Source organism: Mesoplodon densirostris, chromosome 5 (genome assembly GCF_025265405.1).
Source record: "Mesoplodon densirostris isolate mMesDen1 chromosome 5, mMesDen1 primary haplotype, whole genome shotgun sequence".
NCBI lineage: Eukaryota > Metazoa > Chordata > Mammalia > Artiodactyla > Ziphiidae > Mesoplodon > Mesoplodon densirostris.
In genome coordinates this window covers 11,669,410-11,690,405 of record NC_082665.1, presented here as the reverse complement: position 1 = coordinate 11,690,405, position 20,996 = coordinate 11,669,410, and the positions used below count along the sequence as shown (strand labels likewise).

At 40.6% G+C, this 20,996-nt stretch overlaps 2 protein-coding genes across 6 annotated transcripts in view; one reads left to right on the top strand and one right to left on the bottom strand.

The window, feature by feature from the left end:
- The window catches only part of CRYZL1 (crystallin zeta like 1), a 33,894-nt gene extending 19,032 nt beyond the window's left edge, over positions 1-14,862 (bottom strand). Inside the window, exons 1-4 of one of the 3 annotated variants that reach the window (XM_060099746.1) lie at positions 14,436-14,862; positions 5,980-6,051; positions 4,261-4,338; positions 1,895-1,967 (exon numbers count right to left, since the gene is read on the bottom strand). In XM_060099746.1, the coding sequence (XP_059955729.1) occupies positions 1,895-1,967; positions 4,261-4,338; positions 5,980-6,051; positions 14,436-14,633 (421 nt within the window). In that variant the 5' untranslated portion in view covers positions 14,634-14,862. The remainder of the gene's footprint in view (positions 1-1,894; positions 1,968-4,260; positions 4,339-5,979; positions 6,052-14,435) is intronic. The other 2 variants (XM_060099745.1, XM_060099744.1) reach the window with 2 other exon arrangements.
- A 342-nt stretch (positions 14,863-15,204) lies between these two features.
- ITSN1 (intersectin 1) overlaps positions 15,205-20,996 on the top strand; it is a 248,394-nt gene continuing 242,602 nt past the window's right edge. For 2 of the 3 annotated variants that reach the window (XM_060098531.1, XM_060098530.1), the window contains exon 1: positions 15,212-15,460. The gene's annotated coding sequence lies outside the window, so the exon portion shown is untranslated. Of the gene's footprint in view, positions 15,461-20,996 lie in introns of all 3 variants that reach the window. The other variant, XM_060098529.1, reaches the window with a different exon arrangement.

The window sequence follows — 20,996 nt, the reverse complement described above, 5'->3', positions numbered from 1 at the left end:
TGCTGGCTTTATTATATCTTGAATACATTCACTACCTCTGCCGCCACTGTCTAGGTTATGGACTTTGTCATTTTTTGTTTCTAATTAATTAATTTATTTTTGGCTGCACTGGGTCTTCGTTGCTGTACGCGGGCTTTCTATAGTTGTGGCGAGTGGGGGCCACTATTCATTGCGGTGTGCGGACTTCTCATTGCAATGGCTTCTCTTGTTGTGGAGCACGGGCTCTAGGTGCGTGGGCTTCAGTATTTGTGGCATGCGGGCTCTAGAGCGCAGGTTCATTAGCTGTGCCTCACGGGCTTAGTTGCTCTGTGACATGTGGGATCTTCCCGGACCAGGGCTCGAACCTGTGTCCTTTGCACTGGCACGCGGATTCTTAACCACTGCGCCACCAGGGAAGCCCCATGCCGTTTCTTGCCTGTTGGTCTACTATCCAAACAGTCCTCTTGCCTACAGCCTGGTTTGCTTCAAATCCACCCTTCTTATGGCCACTCTAATACTCTCTCTACAACCCAATCTGAGATAGGAGGCTCGTCATGAGTCTGGCCCTTGCCTACCCTCTTGTCTCATTTTTTTTTTGGGGGGGGAAGGAATCAGTGTTCCTATAATCATGAAAAGATTCTGTTCAATATCTTTTATTCTGTGATCTCTGAAGAAGAATTTTCTTGACACGGTGGTTTTTTTCTGCCAAGTACCTTGCCTATGACTCATGCTCAGAACTTAATTTTGCTCTAGTAACACCGAACTCCATAATTCTTACATACATCACGTTATTACCTGCTTCCGCGTCTTTGCTCATGCTATCTTCTCTGCTGAGCGTGATTCTTGGAGAAGAATTCTCCTCTTGCCCACCCCTTACTGTCTGGCTAACTTACTCCAAGAAGCCCTTCCTGTTTCTGCTGGCTGGTTGGGCACCTCTCCTTGGAGCTTTCAGAATGAATCTGCCTATACGTGTTTGTCTGCCTCTCCCCTAGATTGTGAACTCTTGGAGGGCAGCGACTGTCTTATTTATCTTCACATTCCAAGCACTTTGCAAGTGCTCATTAAATGATGAATAAATAAATGAATGAATGAATAATTGATTGATCATCTTCTGGCTATTATAATTCTTATTTTTATTTTCGTACAATCCAAGCAGAAGAAAGGAGAGGGAATAAAATTATGATTTAGTTATGTTAGAAGATTACATTAAGAGTATCAGATGCATTATAGATTAAATTTACAGGTGAAATTCAAATAGTCTAACCCACATGATAATGCTCATTCATCCACTCACACATGCAAGAAGAGCAACCATAAACTGATTGATCATGAACTATGAGCAGAAAATATGAACACTATGTTTATTCAGAAACAAATTATTTCAAGTACTTAGGCTTACTGTTCTGCATGTTAAGACCATTATTTACTAAAATTTTTCTTTATTTAAGGTAATCATAAAATGTTACTGGTTATTTCTCCCCAGAACCAATTTCAGATGAGCAAACTGTTTACCTTTTAAATACTCCATTTTAGGCATACTTTAAAAATTTAATGTGAATGTAGCTACTGACCATTATATAAATTTTGGCCCAAAGCCAACTTACACAAGTAATTTATGCTGGTCTGCAAATACCATAAAAAGGACAATACTGGTCATTCTATTCAATGTGATTACTCATGGATTTAAATACATAATCTCTAAATATTTACTAAACTGTAATAAGCTCTTCAATTATAAAATACCAATATCGTTCCAGTTTTCTTTTTAATTAAAAAAAGGGAAAACACTTCTGCATAATTAACTTTTGTATTTGAAGAAGTGTGTATAATTTTATGTGTCAGTAAACCAATTAGCTACCATTTAATTTCTTTTACCTTAGAAAAGGAATACAGATACTTATATCTGTAAACTTACCATCTAACACAATTCCAGCAACTTCTCTCCCAACGGGAAAGAAATCCTTCTCCATCTTCATTTCTTCTAGAAGCTACATAATGACAAAGGCTTGAATTTATTGTCAAGAATAAATCCGAACCTCTTTTCATACATGAGGAAAGCAAGAGCAAAAACCAAACCACATAAAAAGCAAATATGACTCCATTTTTTGGCGTCAAGACAAAAAGCAAGTAACTTCACAAAACAGGTTCCTCTATAGAGTAGGAAACTAAGTTTGCTGAGGAATTAGTGGACATGTAGGGCTTAGGTATGAGTATTACCATTCACATCGCCATCAACATACTTTAACATCTTTATTCTACCAAATATGAAGGGAAATTATAGCCAGAACAATTCTCAGTTGGCTAAACACTTTGTACCAGTCACCTCATTTGGGTGGGGTGGGTTTGAGCGTTTCTCACAAGCGTTGGGTTAGGGAGTAGGTGAGAAGTAGTGATGGATATACACAGGGAAACTGCCACATAATCTCAGGCTGGAGTTTCTTCTTTTAAAGGATACATTATTTATTTGTTTATTTATTTTTCATTTGTTTATTTAATTTATTTATTTTTGGCTGCACTGGGTCTTTGTTGCTGTGCGCAGCCTTTCTCTAGTTGTGGCGAGTGGGGGCTACTCTTCATTGCGGTGCACGGGCTTCTCATTGCGATGGCTTCTCTTGTTGCGGAGCCACGGGCTCTAGGCATATGGGCTTCAGTAGTTGTGGCAGGCAGGCTCAGTAGTTGTGGCTCACGGGCTTTAGAGCGCAGGCTCAGTAGTTGTGGCACACGGGCTTCGTTGGTCCGCGGCATGTGGGATCTTCCCAGACCAGGGATCGAACCCGTGTCCCCTGCACTGGCGGGAGGATTCTTAACCACTGACTACCAGGGAAGTCCAAATTATTTATTTTTGAGAGATTAGTATGTTGTTAGATTCTGAGCACATTCAGCATTTGATTTTTAAAGTGACAGAGTGTACATAGATAAGCCTGTGGTTTAAGCTCCTTTTATACTTTTCTAAAAGTTACTATACTTTTATAATAATACTAGAGATGCTGAACATATTTGTAGATATGTTAGTATTTTAGGAACAAGTAAAGTAAAGTAAAGTAAGTAAAAAGAAGCTGAAATAATTTTCTTGTATATTTCCCTTATTTTTCAATTCTTTGATCTCCTATACATACTTCATTGTCAGAAAAGTCTCTTTCCCAATGTGGAACTTTACCCTTTTCCTAAGATGTTCACATAACATTCTTACAGAAATACTTGGTGTTTTACAGTGTTTATTTTTTATGCAGAGCTAAAATCATGGTTATGGCAATTGCACCCTGTTCTCCTTCACTTACTATAAGCATCTTCTCACATTCCTATAGTTTTCATAATCATTATGATTAATAATTGTTGTAAAATCAAATTGATTTCACTGTAATTTACCATTTCTTTCTGTTAGACATGGAGATAATTTCCTAGACCAGCATTTGAATGGATTCTTTGTAGTTTTAAAAAGAACATCTTGGAAGGGCTGAACACAGAACTCTGCAGATAAGGAACAGTAGATTATTCCCAGTGAAAGGACTTCAGGGCATCTCACTAATTCACTTCTCAAGTCATGCTCATGTTACAGAATCGCCCAGTGGAAGCCTATAACTTTGTTCTGTAGTTTTCCTAAATGTGTCTTTACTGAAGAAAACTTTTAGATCCCTAGAAATTATGCTGACATTATAAGCCAATAAGTTAAGAGTCCAATGAAACTATAGTATTCATCTTTATAAAACTGAGTAAATGGGCCTGCTCTATTTATCATGTCACATTTAACCATACTTTATTTATTTACCATTTGAAGACTTTCCATGTACTTCATGGTCAATAATGGAAGATTACTGTGGGGTGGTGTGAGGTGATGTATGAGAGAGAGAGACAAAGAGAAATGACAAGAAGAATATGAACCCTACCAAGACATTGACTAGAAATATCTACAGACTAGAGACTTATTAATTTTAGGTTTCTAGTTTCTATTTTTACTATATTTAAACAGTCACTTCTTCCTTGATTACAGGCCTTAGTAATTATAAATTCTCAGCTTTTCACAATGTAAAGGAGTTTATAAAATATTTTCATGTAATAATATGAAATGCATGACTTCAATTAGGCTAATAATTTACCTTAATATAGAAATACACAAATGAACATTTAATCTTTTACCTAGCTGTTCTATTCTTCTAAGAATGATAATTTCTTCATACTCAGAAGTCAGTTGTTATTATTATAACTTTTGTACGCTAAATATATTGTGAAACTCTCATTTGACTTTTGGCCAAAATAAGAGCACCAATAACTTTGTGTTTATACCTTTGTATTTATCTGGCTCAGAGCACAAGCTTTAACTTGAAGCTTCACATAGTTATCCTCTGTAACAGGAAGATTCTCCTAGAACCAAATAATAAAATAATTACACATTTCTTTGAGAATATGCCTTCATGCTGCAAAAATTTTCACACATAATTGAACAAAATCAAACAGACTCCAAATCTTACACCTAACTTAACTGAAAAAGGTACAAGCAATTATCCTATAGCATATAATACAAAAGAATATAGGGAATTTGGGGGTAAAAATTTTAAAAAGCCTTAGTTAGGGTACATATTTTGAAAAGGTACTTAAGATACTGACAGGGATATATGTGTAGGCAATGAACACAGGATAACAAAGTAGAGCAACAAATACTGTACCTCATTTTAATTTAAATAATCTCAAAGCATCAAACCTTCATGCAGGGATAGCCTTAAACACATACACATAATATATACACCGTACTGATTATGGAATTTTCTTAATGCTATAAATAAAGTTTGTTAGTGTCATTTGTTAATCTCTGCCTTATTTAACATCTGCCTTGGACATTTCAGCATGCCTCATGGCACTCTAGGGTCAAAATACAAACTTAATGGAACTTAATTATTCCTCATATTCCACAGCTAGATATAACTTCAAAGGCAAAGATATTTCAGACTCCAGTACTCAATGTCATCCACCAATGACACCAATAATTAAAATGCTTTCCTCAACCCCTGATATGCCCTAATATTAGATCAAAAGTTGGCTAGAACAGCTACTTGCACAGTGCCTCCTGTGTTCTATCAAAGGGATCACTGCGTTTAATTTGATATGAACACAATACTCTGGGATATCCCTTTTTAAAAACTCAGATTTGGTAATATTTGGTGATAACACGAATATATTCAACAATATCGATGAATTTGTGGATTTTGTGGATCTTACTCATGATTGTGTGAACCTGGTGATGATTGTTCCTGAGAGCCAATCAAAACTCTTAGACCTTTCATCCTGACCCAATGGTAGAAGTTAGACTACTAACTTAAATGATTTTGGAGTTGTAGAAAGATAACACAGAAAAACTGGATTGTGTTTATGAGCTGGAAATTCTTATTACTACTATGAAAAATACAGGCACTATGAAATACATATAGCACTTAGTTTTCATTCCTAAATTTACAGTGGGATAATGACTCTGGCCTGCCACAAACCTTCAATCAATCACCAAGGTATGAAAATTCTACTGTCTATGCTTAAAGTGGTAAAAAACTGGAAACCATTTAAGGCTTAGTGAATGAGGTAACTTCGCACAGCTCAGAAGTTAGTGTGAAAAACAATGCTTTTCCACCTCTTTCATTTCCCAATATGAGAGAAAGTATTTTCTGAAATATGCCTACAATCTGAAAACTCACTTTACTGTGGTATTCAGAATAAATTGGGTTAATTTTGCAACACATAAGACTACTGAAGTCTGTTTTCCTAATATCTTTTATGCCACCACCCTGAGGAACAAAAAACTCTTTTGTAGCAACTCTATTAAAAAATATAGTTATACCACAATATGGACCACTGTTTTCACATAAGATTAAAGTAATTTATAGGGTTTCACTTAAGTAATTTTCACTCATTTAGTTCAACTCAAAATAATTTGTAACAGGCCATTTAAAACTGGGTCTGTCACATACGGAAAATACACTATCTTGTTTCATTTAATGATTAAACAATTTTTCTTACCCTTTCTTGGAACACAAATGTTATTTCTTCACTTGTAGAACTCTGTTGAAAATATAAGCCTTTCATAGTCACCTAAAAACAAAAAAAAGAAAAAATATACATGAAATAAACTAATCAACAAAACATCTTCCAGATCAAATGAAAGTAAAAATTGAAAAATAGTGCTGGCAAAGGATAAAATGACAACTCTAAGTGTTGTCTTCAAACGAATTCAGGTAATAGTTCTTGAAAGCAATCAAACAAGATAATATGCAACAATCTCTGGTATGCATTTGAGAATGGGCTTATAGTTCAACCTTTCACACAAAGGTGAGCATGTGCTTAACTTCACTTTACTGTTCAATAAAAATTTTGAGATGTACTTGAAAAAATAAAAAAAAACCTTATGCAGGCCAGAAGGCTCAATTTTAATAACCAAAGGTGTCATTGAAAGGGCTTTCAAAGTCTTAAAAAAGACCATTAAAAAAGGAAAAAGTGGACAATCAAGACACTCATTGAAATTATACCCCTAATTCCTCTGTGTCAGTTTATAAGCCATTTAATGGAAGTATTTAAACCTGTATTCTACGGACTTCTTGAAGCATCTCTAAGGATTCACAGCTGTTTCTTTAATTTTCATAGTAATTGTATGACAAGACTATTTTTTAAATGTAAATTTTATAGAAGTACTGTATAAAATACACATAGAAGGACTTTGCTGGCAGTCCAGTGGTTAAGACTCCATGCTTCCAATGCAGGGGGTGCAGGTTCGATCCCTGGTCAGGAAACTAAGATCCCATATGCTGCGTGGTGCCGCCAAAAACCCAAACAAACAAGCAAAGGAAAACATACCAAAAAAAAATTAACTAAAAAAAAATACACATAAAAAAGTTCACAGATCCTAAGTGTATAGCTTGCTGAATTTTACAAAGTGAATGTGGCCATGTCATAGCAAGAAACACATCACTAGAACTCCAGAAGCTCCCTGGTTCCCCTTCTAGTCACTACCTTCCCCTCCTAAGGACACTCAATATCCGAGTTTTAAGAGCAGGTTAGTTTTGTCTGTTTTTTACTTTATATAAATGAAATCATGCTCCTTTATGTTTAGTTTCTTTCTCTCAGTGTTATGAATTTCACTCATGCTGTTGCCTGTAGTTGTATTTATTTCATTCATTCTCATTGTTATATGGTATTCCATTGTATGAATAAATTACTATTATCCATTCCACTAAAGATGGACATTTGACTGTTTCCAGTTAAGGCTTTTACAAATTATCCTGCTAAGAACAATCTTGTACATATTTTTTGGTTAAAGTACAGTATTACTGAATTTATTTTATGGATGAGCAAACTGAGACTCACAGAGGCTAAGGCACATACCTAGGGTCTCATGGCACCCGCTGGGCTACAGCTGAGACAAATCAGGTGCTACCAACTCCAAAGTCATTTTTCTTAGCCATTATGTTTAATGGTTTTCTATTGAGCTGCTAACGTTAGATGTATCACTTAAAACTAGAATCCTATCTCCTTTAGTTTAGGATTGATAATTAAGTGCTTGTTGACAGAACTAGCAACCCAACTTGTAAGGCTCACTGAAAAATGAAAATGTGGGGAAACTTGTCCAGAAATTATTAAAATTTCAAGATGGTGACAGCCAAGCATTTAAACCAAGCCTGAGTCCCTTCTGAGTGTGAGGTCCATTGTGACTGCATAGGTCCCGCACTCATGAAGCCGGCCCTGCAAGCAGAATCTTAGTGGATCTAATGGATCTGTATAGTGGATTTTTACTGAGCAGTTCAGTAATGGTTGCTACTTTCTAGAAGGGAAGAATCAAATGCTGGAACTAAGAGAAATGAGTACACATTCCAGACGTTTATAGAAATTATGTATGTAGCATCTATCAACAAAGTATATAAAAGAAAAGAAGAGCCAGGTAGGAAGATTAAATTAAGTCTAGCCCTCTGGTTAGAGAAGCCCTCTGGGGTGGGTGTGTGCGTGCGTACATACATCAATGTGTTTGCTGGGGTGGTAGGGGAGAGGGGAAGAACCTAAGCACAGAGCAGCAGCTATGCATTCCCTTTTATAGAAATCTAAGCTCTTCTGCCTAGTTGTCAAGGCTGTCTAAGATGCCTACTCACTGTCCCTAGTCTAGCTTACTCCTCCCATTTTTCCAACACATACCCTGTCTGATCTAGTCAGCATGACTTCACACCATATGGCCACCGCTGTCGCAGGGCTCCAGGCACTGCCTGCTCTCTGAGACTGTGCAGTACTTACGCGATAGATTCTGTGAAGTAAGTGACGCTCAAGTCCTACTCCCTATCTGAAATCACCTCCCAGTGACTTGCAATCTACCCCATCTGTCCCATGCTTCTAGATTTCATTGTTACATACTAACAAACAAAGCCTTGCTTTATTCACTCACTAACTAGTGGGTTTTCCCAGCTATTGCTTCGAAGAATCAATATTCCTTATTACGAAATAAATAAACCTCTGCTCCCACTCAGTCTGGAGCTACTGGAGTTGCCTTTTTGAGAAATGAAATAATTACACATCAACACCTTGATTTCAAAGTGCCTCCCTTTGTAATTCTGGAAGCCACTGTCTTCCCTGCCCATTGCATCTGAGAACATACGGCATGTCTCCCAGATCAGCAGTCACAAGGATCTCATAGTACGCACCTCCAGTTTCAAAGACCCTGGAAGCTGTTTGTGTGAACCCCTAGTGTCCCCTAAGACAACTGTTATATACATAATACTGCCAGTATTTTTGGTCTGATCGTCCTAAATAGTTCCTCCAAATTAGGTTACAGTCAATCTGGCTGGTAGAAAAAAGTAATGTTTAGTTGGTCCAATAAGGAAACATGTGGGAGCAAAAAAACCCCTCAAAGTTACAAAGTGAAGAAAGAGAAGTGTTTTTACAAAAGTGGCCAGAAGAAAATTGAGGAACTATTACTTGTTTTGCAACCCCAAAAATGAGTACTAAGTTCTTTTTTTAAAAAAATTTTATTTATTTATTTATTTTGGCTGCTTTGGGTCTTCGTTGCTGCACAAGGGCTTTCTCTAGTTGCGGCGAGCGGGGCTACTCTTCGCTGTGGTGCATGGGCTTCTCATTGCAGTGGCTTCTCTTGTTGCAGAGCATGTGCTCTAGGTGCACAGGCTTCAGTAGTTGTGGCAGGCGGGCTCAGCAGTTGTGGCTCTCAGGCTCTAGAGCACAGGCTCAGTAGTTGTGGCGCACGGGCTTAGTCGCTCCGCGGCATGTGGGATCTTCCCAGACCAGGGCTCGAACCCGTGTCTCCTGCATTGGCAGGTGGATTCTTAACCACTGCGCCACCAGGGAAGTCCCAATACTAAGTTCTTAACAGGGAGAAAATGGTAGAATGGATGATATTCAAGTCCCACTAAGTTTCTTAGCACTGGTCCAGATTAAATGGAACACTTAGTCCATTATTTAACAAAATTTTTATTGAATGTAAAGATATTTGCACACAGGAAATAAAATAACTGAACACCTCATAAAACAAAAAAATAAATTAAATGTATAATATTTATCATGCCATTTCCAAGGATGAATGTTATGGAACCTCAAAATTATATATTCTACTGTAAGTTTTCCCTTATCAAAAAAGTGCTACGGGGCCTCCCTGGTAGCGCAGTGGTTGAGAGTCCGCCTGCCGATGCAGGGGACACGGGTTCGCGCCCCGGTCTGGGAAGATCCCACATGCCGTGGAGCGGCTGGGCCCGTGAGCCATGACCGCTGAGCCTGCGTGTCCAGAGCCTGTGCTTTGCAACAGGAGAGGCCACAACAGTGAGAGGCCCGCGTACCGCAAAAAAAAAAAAAAAAAAAAAAAAGTGCTATGTAAAACTTTTAAATAAAAATAAATCTGTTTAAAAATATAGGCTGATGTAAAAAGCCCTATAAAAAGCATAAAGATTTTAAAGTTTTCCAGGTACATCTGATTTTAAATATATTTGACATAAGTCCACAAAGCGAAGATTATGGTTGCAATACTTTAAATTTTTATAATGGTAACATATTAAAAATTTGGAGAAACAAAAATTAAGAACTCTATTTTAAATAATTTTTGGTACAAAGCAGAATAAGGAATTTGCATAAATTAAACATTTACCATAAATAACACCAAGAAAGTAGTTAAAGAAAGTACTAATCTTTTAAGGAATTTCTAAAAAAAAATCAATGGGAAGAAATTTCAAATGGTTTCATCTTAGTTATAACAACATGAACTCCACTTGCACTTCCACTGCTACACTATGCCCCAAGGAGCTCATCTATTAATAATTGTAAATAAAACCTCTACAGATCATTCTTTATCTACCCTTTCAGACCAAAAGTGTTCTGAGTATCAGATCAACCTCAAAATCAATGGACATAAAACTAGACTCGTTTTTTTTTCCCCCAAACAAGACTTTGCTGTACCTAACTTCAGTCATCGAGGATATTTTAGAATCTATCATAATTCTTTCCTCTGCATTAAGTTATCAACCATAAGGTTTCCTTTTCCTTTATAATGTCCTGGCTTACCTGCTCATTTTATTTGTTAGCACAGCGATGGGCTAACACTGCAATGCCTCAGGCCTGGGCTATGGCCACAGGCTGCTGAATGGCTTCCTTTCTTTCCTTCATCCAATACACCTGTTACTCTATGGACAACTTAAGCCTGAAAGTCCAAACTCTTCTTATATGCTCAATTTTCCATTTTTCCCCAACACAAACTTTACAATTTGGTGGCCACTTCAGGTTCGGGATTCAGTTTTAATGCTTCTAACCCACCCTAATTTATATTTTAAGGAAAGCACAGATACACTGTCAAGCAGCTAGGCTACCAAAAAAACCAGATGAAGTCAACTCTGAAATGTTGGCCCATCATGCTGGGCCTAGTGTACAGCATTATGATACTAGCTGGATTGCTCGGGGTAAATCTTCGGTTATATTGAAGAGGTGACAACACTAAGTTTTAACAATGTTCTTACCCATCTGTGGGACTTTTCATACATATCCACATATCAGAGAAAGAAGTATGTCAAACCATGTACCCATAAAACATATGGTCAGCATAATCAAAGTAACTCTTGGAGGTTTGGTTCAAATGCCATACTTTGCAGGTTGTGGAGGAGACTGGCAGTCCTAACTAGACAGGCCAGCTCTGCTTCTTAAAGAGGGAGGCATATCTCTACATTGTGCAGGAAACAGTCTCTAGAAATCCGTATATTTTACAGACACTTTACATAAGCAATAAATACACAGGTGTTTGGCTACACACTGTACTGTTCTCCTGGGTCTGTTACAAGATGGGCATGGGAGACACTGTTATAGTGACTCATACGTAGCTAAACCTGGAAAGCATTTCTAGCTAATAACATGTATTATAAGAACTTTTTATTTCACATTTTAGGTATATAATTTAAAACTTAGGAAAATGCATGAAGTTGCAATGGTCCCTCTTACTAGATGGATTTAAACTAGAGGCTGGATACACATTCACAGTGGCATCATAAAGGAGATTCAAGCAGCAGTTGAGGGGGTCGGGGGATGAGATGACCATAACAAAGTCTCTTCTAATTATGAGAATCTAGATTTATATGAACATTATCAAGACATACTCAAATGAATTTATACAAGTGACGCATAATCTTTACATCTCACACAACCTGAGATCTAAAGATAGGTGAAGAATTAGGAAAGGAAAAAACGTGTTTTTCATATGGGCTTTAGGTGGAAGCAACAACAAGAGGCATTTGATTGGATTCGTCAAATTGTTGCCTATATATGCAACAAGTGGCTTCAGCAATGACCTCTTTTGAATCGCAAAAGAATTTTTGATTAATTCTCCTGCCTCCAAGAGAGCTTAACTATTGTTATTTGTTGATTTACAAAATACCTTTTCACTTAAGAATTCTTACTAGTAGGACCCCCTTGCTAGTACTGCTGGGGGGTGGGTAGTGGGTTGATTGGGGAAGTGGAATGGTTATTAATTGAAAGATTAGAAATTTTTGTTACAGTTTCTATTTGATGTAGGGCCATTTAATACAGTAAGATCTAGAACGACAGAAACTTAACTTTCATTTATATTTCTGAATTAGCATCATATTTTCCCATATTGTACTATTGGGGAACAGTGGAGCCAATGGTGGCATGAATGACAGTCATCCCTTCCTGCTGGCTTAATCATGTGACACTGGGACAATGCAGGTGATGAGGAAGATAAGCAACTGAGGGATCCTCCCTATATTTGTAATACATTCTCCCTCTTCTCCAACTGACTTAAGGGATGTTCTTCTCCACAAACTAACATTATTGCAGTTTGTCAACACTTAGTTTTCTAAATCACTATAGGATTTTAAATCATTTCTTACTTCAGATGCAATATTTACTAATAAATTCACAAGCAAGGGAAAATAATTCACGAGATGTCATCTTTATTATAATGTATAAAAAGAGAAGAAAATTATTTTGCAAAATACTACATTTTAGCATTATGTGGATATGTGTGTTTTTGCTTTTCTACTCATAAAACTTTCATTAGCTCAACGTATACTGTTTATTGGGTCTAGAAAAATCATAAATAAATCTGTCTTTGAACTATTCTATGTGAAGTTCACAGGAGCAAGAAAACATTTTTATCAATTAAAAAAAAGATTTCACCAAACACCAACCCCCAAAACACTGTGATTCCATAGTGAAACATTTTAAGAATTCCCAAGCCTTCCCTTTTTCCTCCTTCAAGGAGGTACACAAATGAACCAAGACACATTACTGTCCAGGGTATAGTACTGGTTCAAAGGCCTATATATCTCCTTGAGGTTTTGCGCACTCTTCTTCAATCTAGAACTGTGATTTTGAATGCACAGCACAGAGAGTTGTAAAACTACCACAATATTTCACTGCAACTGACAGGCAACTTTGCCTTGTATGGTGAGCCCCCTCTTTCAAATCTGAATGTCTCATCCTCTGCCATCTAGAGCAGAGGCATCAATAAGTTGAAATTAGTGATAAAAGGTAATAATTATACACTGCAGTGATGGAAGGATACGATTGAGAAGTCATAACTGACCCTACCCTGAATCCTGGCTTTCTTACTTATTCACTGTATGACTTGGGCTACGTAATTTTAACCTTCTGGGCCTTCGATTCCATACCTATAAAACAGGAATAATAACAGTAGTTACCTCAAAGGGGGTACTGTAAGGCTTAAAAAAATACATGCAAAGCCCTCAGTACAATACCTGGCACACAGTAAGTGCTCAATAAACGTTGACTGTTTTTACTATTATTTCTGTAAACTGAGCAGAGAACTTGTAAAATATCAAGAGTTCCAAAGCCCATCTCAAAGAGCAGCGAGGGGTTCTGTCCAGAGCAACTTGAGTTTTAACACCTTTTAATTTTGCCCGTGGGCTATGACATCATCTAGGTCTGTGCCACTAGCCACCAAGGAGCCCTTGAACTGTGCCTAGTCAGAACTGAGATGTGCTGTTAGTGTAAGATGCACATCAGATTTCGAAGACTTAATATGAAGAAAAAGAGAATGCAGAATATCTCAATTTTAAAATATCTGATTATGTCTCGAAACGATAATATTTTATTTTTTATCTTTGGCCACACCGCGCGGCTTGTGGGATCTTAGTTCCCCAGACGAGGGATGGAACCGGGGCCCTTGGCAGTGAGACCTCGGAGTCCTAACCACTGGACGGCCAGGGAAATCCCGAAATGGTAATATTTTAGACATCCTGGGTTAAATGAAACTTTAAAATTAATTTCATCTTTCTTTTCTTCTTTCTTTTTTTTTTTTTTTTTAAACGTGGCTCTCATTAAATCTGCACTCAGAGCTGATGGAGAACCCGGCTGCTCATGACGTGGACTAGCTGCACCTGAGAGCTTGTCAAACTGCAGATTCTCAGGATCGCCCAGACCTACACAATCAGCATCTGCGCTTCAGTATGATTCTGAGGTGGTTCTCACGCATTGCTCCAGAGTGTTCCTCTGTTGAGCTTACTCTGGAGGACAAACCTGGCCCTACAGTTACATAAATGCGAATACCCTGGCTTTAAGTACGTGCTCACAGAAAAACAAAAGTGGAGGAGAAAGCGGCGGTAGGGAAGGAGTAAGGTAGAAAGAAAAAGAAACTCCAAGTAGAGGAACAAAAAGATGCAGGAAGGGGAGAAATCCAACCTGGGAGATTCAGTGGAAGGGAACTTCCAGACTTCTGCCTCCACAAATGTGGAGAGAGATACAAACTGAGGTAAAATCTACCATCCAAACCTGTAAGGACCAGGAAATCGTCAGTCAAGTCAAGTCTTACCCGCCCCTCAGCGGCCTCAGCTAAGCGAGGCCTGGGCCCGAGAGATCTGAGGACCGTAACCACCATCCGCCTCAGGGCTGGACGGTTCGCCGGGTCGTCTCCCGCTCTCTCCCCCAAGGCCCGGTTGCCCGAGACACGCAGCACGTTTCTCGGCACTCACCTGCCTCGGAGCGGCTCCGACGGCCTGCACCTTCACCACAGCCACCTTCGAGTCCTTCTGCAGAGGGCCTGCCCCGCCCCCTCTGGGCCAGGGGCTGTTCCCATTGGCCAGGCCGCTCGTCAGTCTCGGAGGCTCTCGGACTCTCCGAGGCTGTAGGGAACGCCATAGCAACGAACATGGAACTACATCTCCCGGCATGCTCTAAGGCGATGCACCAGAGGCTACCAATAAATGCGCGAAGTCCTAGTTGCCGAAGGGTTCAGTTTTATGCAAATATCAGTTAAAGACCACACCCTTCCTCATTCCAACCGTAGCCCCATCATCTTCTTTGGACTGTGCCCCGCCTCCCTTTTGCCTCCACATTGTTCTTTCCTTTAACACTTTCCGTTAGTTAGTTGAATGCATCCTAACTAGTGTCTCGCCTCGCACGGCAACGGAGAAATGCACCGAAATCGTGGAACAAAATATGCCTAAGCCCCGTCAGGAAAATCCCAGACCAGACGTCTCTAGTTACGCCTTCTGGAAAGGGGGTGGGGAGGAAGGAGAGCCCGGGTCTCGCCCCCTTTGGACTTGCTGATTGGTTTATTCGGCTGTCACTCCGTCCTCTTTCATTTTTTTCAGCTGCCCCTCCTTTGGTTCCCGCGGTGGGCGGGGCTAGAGGTAGGGGGCGGTGAGGAGGTGTAGGCTCCTTCTTCCGATTGGTAGGTTTTTTGTCCCCACCCACCCGGGGCGGAGATGGAGGGGTGGATGGGAGCAGGGGAGGCAGCTGAGGGAGATGAGGAGATAGGCGGGAGCGAGGGAGCGAAGGAGGTAGAGAAGAGCGGAGAAGAGGGGAGGGAGCGCAGCTTGGTTGCTCCGTAGTACGGCGGCTCGCAAGGGAGAATCCCGAGCAGGCTCCGGGACGTACGGAGAGGCGGGCGGGCGGGGATGGTGTGCAGGGCTGCGGCTCCTGCGTTCCCTCCCGCTGCGAGTGAGCTGCACTGATTTGTCCCTGGGGCGGCAGCGTGGACCCGCCTGGAGATGAGGTGAGGAGCGGGCTGGACCGCGGCGGCCTGGACCGGGAAGGCGGCAGGGGCGGGGGTCGGCGCGGGGGTCGGCGCGATGGCCGCCTGGGGCGCCCGTTCCCCGGGCCGGTGCGCGTCCCTCCGGGCGCCCTTCACCCTTTGCCGCACGGTCGGGAGGCGCGGCACCCGCAGACCCTGTGCCTCGTCCTTCCTATTCTCCCGGGGGCTGCGGTGGGGCGGCCGGCTGGCGGGCGCCGGGAGGCCAGGGCTCCGCGGCGGACTGAGGGGGTGGCGGCTACGGGACGGGCTTCGGGTTGAATGGGCGTCTGCAGCCGTGGCCGGAGAGCGGGGTCCCTCCTTCCTCAGGAGGACGTGGGGCGGTCGGTCCTCCCAGGGCTGACCTCGCTGCCCTCGGCCGCCTGAGCCTGGCGGGCCGGCCAAGCCTCGCTTCCCCGCCAGCCTCTCGGGTATCCGGAGCTCGCGGGGAGCGGCGTCGCGCCTCCCGCCTTTCTCCCCCGGCCTTGAGTCCCCGGCTCATCCCTTTTTCTCTTTCAAAATCCCTGTCAGTGAAGGACAGTCAATGCCGTTTGGCCCTGAGTCTTGCTGCTGGGGCTGTCTCTGATGGTATTTAACGGAAAGCGGCTTTCCTTTCAGTGGGAGCGCGTCCCCGGTGTCTGCCGTTCCCCTTCCTTTCTTTACGCACAGACACGGCTTTACGGTGTGGACCGAAGGCACAATTATCGGCTCTTGCTTGAACGAGGAAATGTAATCAGAATCCCCAGGAAAAGGAAACCAACGAGGAATGGGTTGCGCCTTCCTTTACTCCTTGTTTGCCTTTGGATTAGAAGGCAACTTCGTAGATTATATTTCCTATAGACATCTTTTGTTGTGATTCAGACTAAAGGCGTTGCTTTTGAAGAAATAAATTAGCGGCTTCTATGTTGAGTTGAAGGCTATGGAGATTTCTGATGGCCTCTTAATATGAAAGTTTCCTTTAGAACTTTGCCATCATCAGTGCTATTCTAAAGGCAGCACCAGCCTGAAATTTTAAATACATGCAGACTCCGGACAGATGCGTTTCTTTGTGCTTATCTGCTGGCATCCTGCTCTTAATGTTTCCGTGGTCGGAACGTACAGATACTAAAAACAAGTACAATAAAAAGTATAGATAATAAAAACAAATACCATACCAAAAAATGCATCTGGAAATTCTCAGTTCTGTCAATGGGGAGGCAGTTTTTACTAATCCCTTTGAAAGGATGAAGACCAGGCTCAGAGATCTCATGGATTATGTGGTGGACAGGATCTGAGGGAAGGAACTGGGGCCATGCATCCAGCAGGCCAGCTGGTTTATATAGTGCTACTCTTAACCTCTGAAATAGGAGGAATGTATTCGTTGGAATACCTTTATTTTTAGATGACTTAAGGTGCAGAAACTTAAACGCCCCCCAAAGTTATGATTTCTACCTGTCACTGAGAACAAAATACTATGTGTTTTTGTTCTCAGATTTTTAATAATTTACTTGAAACATTTATGTTGTTTTGATGGTTGTTTGCTTATTACTAAAGAAAAAAACATTTTAAAATATTGAGTTCTTTCTGTAGGAGGTTTGTAAAGAACCCAGAAACTTTGGGTAATCTAAATTGAGAAATGAGGGACACTAATTTAGTGATGGTTTAAAAACTATTTAAAACTTCTTCAAGTAGCTCCAGTAAGGAACATTTCTGATACAACTTTTTTTTTTAAAGGCTATTTCTTTATCTAAGAATGTTATCTATTGAAATTGCTGAGGCACATGGTACCTTCACAAAAGTCTATTATTATTCTGCCTGAGTAAGAGAGGAAATGAACAAATTTTTGATGTACTTTGGAACCCTGTGGATTGTTCAGATACTAAGCATTGTGAAATAGGGCATAAAATGAGTGGTAGCAAGTTAGTTCCCGGAAATGTTTGTCTCTCTTAGCTAATTTTCTTTTTTGCAGTTGACTAGCAATTTCCTTTTTCTTAATGCTTATCCCTAATATTGGTAGTAAAATTCTGCTTAGGTTCATGTTTTCCCCAAATAACTAGATTAAGGCAAACTCAAATCTCCTATAATGGGGGTTAAGAAGGCGGGGCTGGTAAATCCCTCTACTCTTACTCAGCTTTTTTTTTTTTTTTTTTTTTCGCGGTACGCGGGCCTCTCACTGTTGTGGCCTCTCCCGTTGCGGAGCACAGGCTCCGGATGCGCAGGCTCAGCGGCCGTGGCTCACGGGCCCAGCCGCTCCGCGGCACGTGGGATCTTCCCGGACCGGGGCACGAACCCGTGTCCCCTGCATCGGCAGGCGGACTCTCAACCGCTGCGTCACCAGGGAAGCCCTTACTCAGCTTTTTAATTTGCTAGATTTGTGAATTATAGGGAATTAATTACAGGTCGGTTGGGTTTATATTACTCAGTTCACATTCCACTGCCATAGAGCTTTTCTCTTCTGAATGATCATTCTCTTCTGAATGGTTCCACTCACTGGCGGGTTTCTCAAAGTCTGGACCTCAGAACACTTATATCAGCATTGCCTGGGGTTCTTGCTAAAAATACAGACTCCAGGAATCTGATTTCCAGCAAGTCCTCCAGGAAGTTTTCTTGCACAGTAGCGTTGGAGAACCACTGGCATTGTGCTTCCTTCTCACTGAGCATGTCCTAAGACCATGTTTTGAAGAGGATAGCAAGTTTTTTTCAAGAGACAATAGCTTTTATGCCTTAGGCTGCTAATAAAAAACTATGACGTTCAGGTATGTGACACACCTATAATATAAACTTCAGAAGGGCAGAGACTTTGGTTCATCATTGCACCTCCAGCGCCTAGAAGAGTGCCTGGAGGAGCTTCGTGAAACACTTGAGTGAATTACATCACAGTGAGGCCACGTCTTTAAACCTTTACTTGTAAAGTTAATCGTATCACTTTGTAGTCATTGATTTTAAGCTGGGAGCTGCAAGTACTGTACCCCAGTCATTTCTGTAAGTTTGGTTGGCGCTGAAAGGAGAGAACCTTTCCCAAGCTTAGACTGCTCACGGCGATAAGCTGGAAAGAAGGCTCCTAGCAAAATGTTTGCTTAGACTCAAAATATAAATTAAAGTCACAGTATAGTGGTAAATTACTATGTTATCACTACATTAAAATGCCATTTTATAAGCTATGGTAAGCCCAACATAATGCAATAAAAATTGGTCTCCAAAAACTGTAGAAAACTGGTATGTTTTCTGATTTTATTTTTCATCCTCATAACATGACCTTCACTCCTTTTTTTCAGAGTCCAGCACAGGACTCAGTCCCATAAATAACAGCTTCTTTTGTGTAGTTGAGGGGATGGGTAGTTAAGAGTGCAACATCGGGCCTCCCTGGTGGCGCAGTGGTTGAGAGTCCGCCTGCCGATGCAGGGGATACGGGTTCATGCCCCGGTCTGGGAGGATCCCATATGCCGCGGAGCGGCTGGGCCCGTGGGCCATGGCCGCTGGGCCTGCGCGTCCGGAGCCTGTGCTCCGCAACGGGAGAGGCCACAACAGTGAGAGGCCCGCATACCGCAAAAAAAAAAAAAAGAAAAAAAAAAAAAAGAAAAAAAAAAAAAAGAGTGCAACATCTAGAGAATATTGGGTTTGACCACACATAGTCTGTGACTTTGATCTAGTCACCTAACCTCTCAGTGCCTCAGGTTTCTCAGCTGAAAATGGGAATAGTTGTAGTAAAATCTAATACTTCTAAGTGCTTGCTTAAGTTCTTCAGATATATTCATTTAATAAATGGTAGTAACGATGATCATAAAAGGTTGAAGTATATAAAAATATATGAAACTCTAGCTAGTCCGCTCAGTTTTTGTACTACTGTACTTTATGGTAGTAAGTAGAAATCCATTGCTTAAAAAAAGTCTCTTGCTAATTTCTTGGCACTAAATATGTATAATTTTAAAATTATAACAATAACTAAACATTAAAAGTATTTAATAAAACATCAAGTTCTATGCAAATTTTTTTTCTAAATAAAGATAAACCTGTCATCACTTTCAGCTTAACAGTATTATTTCAGAAAGAAACTGATAATCAGTTTAGATAATCCCTTGTATTTTAAAGAATTGCATGTTTATGGTAGAACAATTGAAATACAGAACAGCAAAAAGTAGAAAACCATAAAATACTTAGAGGTACACTACCTGAACACATTTCTCTCCAGACCCTTTTTCTGTGTGCATGTGGCTATTTATATACAGTTTTTGGTAGCAAATATGGGATCCTGCTATACATATGATTGTTTTGTAACCTGTACTTTTTTTCTTAACATCTTATCATGAATCTTTTCATGTCTGTATAGTCAGTTATAATAGTAGTTGGATAATATTCCATTTTATGGGTCTATGATAATTTAACCAATTTGTTTTTATTAAACATTAGTTTATTTTTTCCCCACCACCCACTATAATCGTAGCTCTGCAATGACTCTCCTCCATGCATCTCTATATATACTTTTGAGATTTTTTTTCCTTAGAATAAATTTCTAGAGGTGTGATTGCAGGGTCAAAGTGCATGCTATGGTTTAAGAGTTTTTGATACATATTTCCAGTTTGTCATTTTGAAAGGTTGTAGCAATTTACACTCTTAGCATGGTGTATGAGAGTTCCGGTTGCCTCCCCCTTCCTTTTTTTGGGAATGACTTAACCAGTGACAAACCTAGTGAATTGTTTTCATTTTTAGGAAGAAGAATGGGATGTTATTGTGACCAGTTTGGTGGTGCAATATGGAAAGTCAGAAAATTCATACACCTGTCATAATGATAGCTAACTGTTTTTTGTTTTTTTTTTTTTTTTGGCTGTGCTGGGTGGATTGCGGGATCTTAGTTCCCAGACCAGGGATTGAACCCGTGCCCTCTGCAGTGGAAGCGCGGAGTCCTAACCACTGGACCGCCAGGGAATTCCTGATAGCTAACACTTATTGAGTCCGTTCACAGCATTTTATAAGCATTAACTCACTTAATTTTCACAAATTCTCAGTTCTTTAGATGAATATGACTTGGAAACCAAGGTACCTGCAGTTACGTAACAGAGAGCCAGCAAGTGGCCATGCAGATTTGTTACTCTAGAGCCCAAACTCTTAGCCACAGCGCTGGATTGTGTGGCACTGGGGGTACTTTTTACATTCCTGACTTCTGTTTTGAAATAACCTAGCAGTTTCTTGGCGTGCATTAATTTATAAAGTAGGTGGGGCACAGATTTGAAGCCCTCTCGTTGAGGAGTTCGTCCCATAAGTTAGCTCATAAACAAGCCTCATGTCCTGTCTAGCACCCACCTCTCAAAGCAGTGTGCTACCCTTCCCTCTGTAGTGGTTTTCCTAAAGCACCCCTGCGTGAGAAACAGGATTAGAGTCACAGAGAAGACTAGCGAAATTGGAAAAGGCAGTTTACTTGTGGTGTGGACTTGCCTTGGAAACACGAGACAACATACAGAAGTGTGATTAGGGAGACAGCGGGAGTCTGTCCAAACATTTCCATGTCGGCCGGTTTGGAGATTTGAAGTGCCCGGTGGAAGTTCAG